Source organism: Atta colombica, unplaced genomic scaffold (genome assembly GCF_001594045.1).
Source record: "Atta colombica isolate Treedump-2 unplaced genomic scaffold, Acol1.0 scaffold198, whole genome shotgun sequence".
NCBI classification, from domain to species: Eukaryota; Metazoa; Arthropoda; class Insecta; order Hymenoptera; family Formicidae; genus Atta; species Atta colombica.
This window is the reverse complement of record NW_017259291.1, coordinates 4,233,184-4,241,726: the sequence shown is the minus strand read 5'-3', so window position 1 is coordinate 4,241,726 and position 8,543 is coordinate 4,233,184. Positions and strand designations below refer to the sequence as shown.

The 8,543-nt window shown below is 30.1% G+C and overlaps 2 protein-coding genes across 2 annotated transcripts in view; one reads left to right on the top strand and one right to left on the bottom strand.

The window, feature by feature from the left end:
* Positions 1-397: 397 nt before the first annotated feature.
* LOC108686964 lies at positions 398-6,468 on the top strand. The gene is made up of 5 exons (XM_018192497.1): positions 398-772; positions 5,122-5,242; positions 5,314-5,388; positions 5,823-5,999; positions 6,187-6,468. Exons 1-5 carry the CDS (start codon positions 764-766, stop codon positions 6,402-6,404), a joined length of 600 nt encoding a protein of 199 aa, XP_018047986.1. The 5' UTR covers positions 398-763; the 3' UTR covers positions 6,405-6,468.
* A 260-nt stretch (positions 6,469-6,728) lies between these two features.
* The window catches only part of LOC108686871, a 5,214-nt gene continuing 3,399 nt past the window's right edge, over positions 6,729-8,543 (bottom strand). Inside the window, exons 9-10 of the mRNA XM_018192366.1 lie at positions 7,366-7,533; positions 6,729-7,148 (exon numbers count right to left, since the gene is read on the bottom strand). Coding sequence (XP_018047855.1) covers positions 6,946-7,148; positions 7,366-7,533 — 371 coding nt within the window. The 3' untranslated portion in view covers positions 6,729-6,945. The remainder of the gene's footprint in view (positions 7,149-7,365; positions 7,534-8,543) is intronic.

Genomic DNA, 8,543 nt, shown 5'->3' with positions numbered 1-8,543 from the left:
TTATATATAAAATATATCTATTTATGTACAAATATATAAAACTATATATAAAATATTTTTTCCCGGGTAATGTATTTCGTAGCGCAACAGGTAGAAGAGAAGCGGATATAATTTAACTTTTGATTATTACTCATTATGTTCGTTATGTTAATTCTTTCTTTATAAATATAATATACTTCTTGTTTATATTTTTTCTTGAAAAATTACTTTCCATTTACTTATGTATCTTATTCGATAGGCCTGCCTTTCTTCTCTGCATCGATTCGATTGTCGGTTCAGCCACGCAACTCGTCGTGACCGCGGGAACGAAGAATACGGCGTGTTCGCGGACGACGTCTGTTTCGCAAGCGTACTAATTTGATCCACGAGCTGTGCGTTCCCGAGGCAAGATGAAAGTACCTCGACAGTGATCCCTTGCGAAGTTAGAATCCTTATTACCTCGGGAACCTCCGCGATGCCTCGAGTCACACGCGAGTGGGATACACGTACATGTGATCGCGGATGGCGAGAAGGGGGATGCTGAAATTCATGCACGGGCTGGCGGTCACCGACGTTCTCCACACCGCGACCTGGATCAGTTCCTATTACCGCATCTACAAGGCATCTTGAGAAAATCCGGCTGGATCCTAGATCCCCGCGAATCCATAAAAGAAATCCTTCTCGCCGCAGTGACTGTGATCCGATCTATACGTGCAAGTGTGCGACGTGCTCGTCTCATCGAGATCCTACTAGGAATCGATATTCGACGATTGATAGAGCGACGATGATGATGGTGGGTGAAGTGATGAATCTGTGTCTTCTCGCAGATTTCCTTGACCATTCACTTGCGATTACAGCCACCGGTGTTCAATTTTTGAAAATCTTAAATAATTTTAATCCCTTTATTCACTAGGATGCACATTATTGAAATGACGAACGATGCTTACGATTTGATTAATTTGGCAGCTAACTTCACCGTGTGTGTCTTCGCGTCAATTTTAAATATTATAAAAATTATAGAATTTTCTAATTCCAGAACGTTCAGGTCTGATTTTTCATTTTCTGGTTAACTTTAATTATTAGATTTAACTTGATGATGTAAAAATTTATTGTTCTAGCAATGGTTTTAATCAGAACTTATTAATCTCTAAACTGATGATTTTGAATAAAAAGTAACTTTTAAAGTTATCATTATAAAATCATCAGTTTATAATGATTAATCATAGCTAAGAAAACATGAGTTTTATATTACCAAAAAATTTTTTATATATAAATAAATAAATTTAAATTTAAACCACCAAGTGAAACAGATTAGAAAGCTGGGCCTTAGAATAGACGTGGAATTTGTATTTAATCTAATATTAAAATTTGAAATTTTAATGAATCAGTTATTAATTATAAAATGCTCTGAATATATTTTTATAAAAACTTAAATAAAAATAGAAATTTGAAAAAAAAAAAGAAAAATTTTAAATAATTTAATTTTCACAGAAATTTTTCTATAACGTTATATAATATCCAAATGTTATATAATATCCAAATTAATGATAAATTCTCGATTTTCGAGTTAGTTTCATATAATTTTTAATATTTATAAGAATTAAAAATGATTTAGTATAGAAACCTAGAAAATATCATAAAAAGAATAGAATTTTATTCGCTTCAGCGTATATAAGCCAGAAAGAGACTTGGTTTACAATAGAAAATCATAAATATCTTTAATATAAAAATATGTTTATCTTATAATTTATAGAGAAAAAATGAATAGAAGATGATAAAGTTGCATAAGCGACTTATTACTACTTTGATTTTTACTTAAAAATAGGAAGGAACATAAATTAGTTTCATAACAATGTTCCTTTGACAAAAGAAATTTTATTGCGAAGCTAATTTGTTCCATCACTTTCTGAGACACTATAATTACAATTCGAATCGAGTAATTACAGTCTCACGCGATAAATTAATTTATCTATGGATTTAATGTATCATTAGAAAGGTAGACATGGTAAGTAGACGTATTATATATACAGATTTATAAATATTCTTATGCATGCGTGTGCGCGTGAATCAATGTAATTGCTTCATTGCGACTCGCTGTTACTTAATCAAATCATGATGTACATCACGAGAATGGGATCGCTCTCAGTTTACAGCAATACATATATTTTTTTCCCATTCATGTATACTGTGAGTCAATACTCTTACTAATCAAACTACATTGTGCAAAAGTAAATTAGGTTGCAAACTAATTGCAATGTCTCCATTTAAGTTTGAAACGTTTTGTACTCGATCCAACATTTATAGACTATAAATCATTTTTAAATAATGTATGAAACATTTAGAAAGAGCGACATACACATATCAAGGAAATTATATTATAATAGAAAATTATATTGTACATAAATTAAATCGCAAACTTGTCTTAATTCATATTTAAAACGTGTTTGTTCTCGATTCCAATGTCTCGGGAAAAAATGTAATGGATATATTACATATAAAGTATGTAAATTTTATATAATTATATATAATTATATATGAAACATTTTTTCCCGGGAAATTATATATAAATATAATTTCTTAATAATGAAACGTTAATAAATAATGAAATACGCATCAAGAAATTGTATCAAATAATATACAATTATATGATGTACAAATTTCTTTTCATTTCATAAATTAATTTATTTTTACGTTCTGTTAAAAATGTGTATTATGAACTTTCTTTCTTGCGAGAGGCTTCATGCCCTTTCAAAACTCGATCTTTTCGCAAATTCCATTGTCGAAGAGTAGTCATCAGATCTCTGATCGATAATCTATCAATGTAGAAACTACTTATGCACATGAAGTTTCCGCACTGTTGTATCTCAAATGCCGGATTCAATAACCCGATAAGCCCGAATGTACTTCCAAGTGAAGGTGAGCGGAAAAGAAGGCGAAAGGGTGAATTTAGATACGCACTGCCGAGTATGTGTGTATTTTTATCCGAATCTCCTTGAGAGCTATAAGTTCAGCGCGCATACACGCGTTTTGTTAAAAGGTGTAGGTGTGTTCACTTGAGATGTAGGAATACCGATGCATGCGGAGATATAATGTAACTTTCGCGGTCGTGAAGAATATTGCCTTTCAAAGCGCAATGTTGCTGGTTCCAATCCTGCTGGGAAAAGTCTGTCTTGTATATGCTCGCATAGGAAGGGCAGCGTTCCATAAGCAGGTAGAAATGATGTAACGTGTTACGACGTTTATGTCAAGAGTTTATGTTATAATAAATTACTCCCGATTACTTTAGAGAATCTAGAAGCAAGAATAATAGTTAGAAATTGATAGCTATGCAATTGTTAAGGAGTAATAAGATGCATTCTTAAAGTTTTTTTGTACGTTATATCTAGATAAAAGTTGATATTTTATATGATAAGAGCTAAAAAATATATTAAAAAATAAAAAATATTACAGATTTTTAAGACTGATTTAATTCTTTATAAATAAATATAATCATGAGAAGATCATAAAAGATCATAAATATGATCATAAAAGATGACATAAAAATGTAACAATCAATAGAATATTGACTGATCAACGTCATTACTAGGGATGCATCAAATATCCGGAAAGTATCCGATATCTGATATTATTCGCCACTTTTTTACTATCCGACCGGATAGTCGGATATCACTATTATAATTTGATATCATTAAATTGTTGATTTTTTCTTATACAAATGAAAATCTAGAAATAAGTATGCATATTCATATGCTATAATATCTTATGATATATATTGTCGCAAAATTACAATCTTTTTCTTTAGAAGAAATTTTCTCGGAATCCGGAAAATGTCGGATTCGAAGAAATTGCCTTCTTGGATATTTGATCGGATATCAGATATCCAATGTTATATTCTGCCTGGATATCCGATATCTGATAATTTTATGATCCAGTGCATTTCTAGTTATTACTATCTCGTTTTTTTAATTAAGCGCATAAAACATTTTATTAGCGTGTAATAATCATTGAAAAAAAGTTAATGATAAGCCCCATAAAAAGCTCTATAAAACAAACTTTCTAAATCGAGGATTACAACGATGTACAACGATATAATTAATAATAGTTCTTTTGATGATACAGACGACTGCAATATATACTTCTTTGCTATTCACACATTTTTATATATCAATAAATATTACTCTCTTACAGGTTTTAATTCGAAGATTGATTTCTTCTTTACAAGCAGATTATAAGAAGACAGTTATATAATTTCTTCCTATGTTATGCATTATTCTATATGTATCTGCATAGAACGATTTTTAGAAACATAAAGAGATTTATCTATCGTCGAGGTGATGATTGCGAAGTATTCGCCTTAAAGTGTTTTACAAAATTCTTGACTTAAAGTCTCAATTAAATTTGGAATCAATTCTTTTCTTGTAATGCAAGACGACATAATATAATAATTATTAAATATTATAATATTTTACAAGTTGAATACAAATAACCATGTTACTAAGGCCCAGTTCCTCAACTCACAGTTAACTCTTAACTAAAGTTCAACTTATTCATTGTCTCTTTCCAATTCTAGAATTGGAAAAAGATGAGAAACAAATTGAACTTCGATTAAGAGTTAACCGTGAGTTGTGGAACTGGGCCTAATTCGTATTAGAATTGAATAAACTATGTGAATAGTTTTATCGTTGCTATTATAGTTACTTTATTTTCCTTTGCAAACGAATCTCTATGAAATTGTATACGCGCATACATCTACAGGTAATATCTTGAAACCCGAGTATGTAATATGATATATTCTTACTAAAAAAACTTTCTGTGATAGTTATTTGAGTTTCATATGTATGTACATTGAGTTTCAGCAACCATGCATTATAAAATAATATAATTTTTTGTTATTGAGAAACTCACGGATATATATAATATGTTTTGTAACACAGAGACATTCCAATGAAATTTAATTCATGCATTTTACTTTAACAAAAGTTTGAAATTTTTTTTAAGGAGAAATCGACTCCAAAGTAGGCATAAAATAATAATAAATGCTGTAAAATTTCTAAATCATCTTTTTTTCACGTTTTTTTTGTGAATATTCGACTCCAATGACAAGATATATCATTAATTATAAAATAACTATTTTGATTTTAGATAATAGTGCAGGTGTTGATGCTTTTAACGGTAACTGTGGTCAGTTCCTTACCGCTTGCCAATGTGCATGTGAAATTCGTGTCGCCACCTAATGTGTACGAGCATAGTATTACAACAGACGGTTAGTTTCTGATTATGATATTTTATTAATAAATTGAGATGCTTTAATTCATTTAACTCATTTGTATTTAGGAGATCGAACGGTAGCTCAAAAATCATTTATATCAATCGGCCGACGAAATGTAGCCAAGCATTCTAATGATCCCGGTAAATATTTTATTCCTATTCTTATATACAATTATTTTATTGTAATTAATTAGGAGTATTAATCAAAATGAACTCTAATCGGTATTCGCTTTGAAATTTTCTTAAGTGCATGTATGGACAGCGTTTGCAGGTTTAGTGTACTTTAAATTAATGTATCTTTACTCAAAGTGTAAAGTAATTGAAAATCAATTGATCAAGAACGTAATGTAATTGCACGATTTATTCCATTTTAAAGATCAAAATTTGAGGAATAATGTAAGAATATGTAAAGAATATGTAACTATAAGGTTGTAAAAAATAAATAATTTTTCAGAACGTACTTGAAAAAATATCCGACTCTTTTTATTGGATCCGCAAACATCGATTAGAGTTAATAATATATCTTTTAAACGACATCAGTAAAAATCATTTACATCTGTGGTTCATTTTTATAGATTATAATTATAGAACGAGTTTCGGACAAAATCACTTACAGCAGGTGATACAGAGTTCAGGAAACGTCGAATCTCTGTGGCCAATTGGGGTTTTTCTGCCACCAACTGACATCAATGATCTTGGTTATAGCTGGCAAGAAGTATCGCAACGCTTCCCCGATTTCTACAAATCACAGCGTAAGATCATCTTCTCTAAGAGATTTGCTGATTATGATATAAAGCAGTCTACATACGCTTTTTAATTAATGCTTTCTAATCTACTTTTATACTTTGAATAAATGGCATAATTTATCATCTTCTTTTATATGTGTATGTATAATAATGTGTTTCGTTTCCATATAATTTTGGTTCGTTCTAATTGCAGAACAAGATCCATATTTATTGACTGGCCGTGAAGCAATGTTGACAGTTAAATACCTCTATGGATTGGGCGAACTTTTCTTCGACAATTATCCTCATGCAAGAGCGTTATTGCGAAATCAAGAAGAGAGGAGATTGAATGGTTTGCATGGACACATTTTGGGCAGTATAAATCCTAGGTCTCCATTTCACAAGAAAGATAGAAAGGGACAACTAATCTAAGAATGATTTACGTTTAATATTGCTGAGCACAAAAATTCAAACATGAGCTAAATTTTGCAGTATATATAATATTTTTTTATTACAATTTCCAGAATTTTGTGGACTATAACAAAATGTAACTAGTTAAAAACTAACGTGTATTTTCGGAGGGAACAGGAATGATATATTCAAGATTATATTTTAAATTAATAATTAATAATAACATAATTATAGAATGTCCCACCAGTGTTGCATCAACGCTTAATGGTAGATTTTTGTACATTTTTCTCAAATTGATTCCAGATTAATAAAATTAATTAATAAATAAAAAATATCTAATAATAAATTTAATATTAAATACATTTTAATATTAAAACACGTCTTACTTGTGATTTATTTTATGAGTATAGGTATGCATTATAAAGAACACATATTACATTTTACACATACATCCATAACATACATATCCGTCAGAGAGTGCTGATTCTTACAAAGGATTCACAGGAAGTTTAATCACTTCAATCTCATCCATACGACAAAGTCGTATGTATCATATACAAGCTCAAATAAGCCACCGTATTAAACAAACAGATAATGTTATTAAAAAACTACTAGCGATGGTCATTTTCATCGTTCCGTTACAAAGATCTCCATAACATAGGCACATGTACACTTTTTTGTAATTCCACACGGTATAAGCGCATCTCTCTTCATTGTCATCAGGACCTCGCTGAAAACATAATCTCTGCGTGGCGATACCGTATTCTGTGACATATAAATTCATTAATATCTTTTAAATTTTTTACAAAAGAATTAAACTAACTGTATCAATTTTAAGTCCTATTATTTAATGATAATTTCATTAATAATGTAATATGAATATAATATTAAATATAAACTTTATGCAAAATATGTATTTTTATTATAGAACTATTTTATAATTATGTCGCTAAATAAAATTTATTTTGAAAAAGGAATTTACCGTTGTTTAAATTTTGACTCTCGATGATTTTTCCGCACCATCCAGAAACACATGGCACCGCATCGATGCCTTTTTCGAGCGCGATTTGTGTAGAATTCATAGTGAAAGGATCTTTGCACGAGCCTAGGTCTCCTCTCGATCTGCAGCTTACGCATCTCCGAAGAATGCCTGCAATAACGCGACGAATGAAACTGTCACTTTTACCTGCTACCGCGTCATTTCACTCGTGCCGCATAGACATCGAACGATATGCAGAATTTTCTTATGATTTAGAATTGAATAAAAATTATTTATACAATATAATTTGTAATTTAATAACAATTAATGTATTTTAAATCAGAAAATTTATTTTATTTATAAGAAATAGAAATAAATATTCATATAAAATACTATATCTCTTATTAACAAAACAAAAATTTTTGCCAAAGATAAGATATTAATTGAACCTTGTAAAATTTCGAATTTTTTCTTTTGTGTGCAATTTTAATTAAAAAAAAAAGAAAAAGAAATTTCATCAAATATGATTACTTGATTTAATTTATTAACCATTAGTTATTCATCTATCAAATTGTCACTTTTTAAAAAAATATTTAAGAATATGATAAAAAATTTTAAGATAAATGCAGATAAAATAATTGAGAAAGTTCTTTGACTTGCGATAGAAACTCACCGACACATTCCTGAAGCGCGATTATACAGAAAATCAGGATAATTGCTTGGACGCTTGTTTGAAGTTTCATTCTATTTCACTTTTAATCTGGATTCAGTCTTTTTATAGTTGGAGCCTATTAGTTTGTTAATAAACACTGTAGACAATGAGCCAGGAGCTACGATAAAACACAGCCATTTTGGAACTAAACTTAACTGTCTGGAGACAGATATGTACGCCTTGTAGCTCTACTAGTTCCCCCTTTCACTCAATTTTAAGGTCACAGTATGCCGAAGAAGATCGGATCGAGGGAACGTGAAGGAGATAGCCACGAGATCTCACGAAACGTTCTCGACCGATAACTAGTCGTACAATTTAGACTCAACAGATTTATTCACAATAATATTAAAAGTACGTATGCGCATGATAAAAATGCAGTTAATGATGTCTCAGTCAACAAACAAACTTAAATAATTAAATAATCTCTTGGAAAAATTTTTAGTTTTAGTAAACATCATTATAAGAAAAA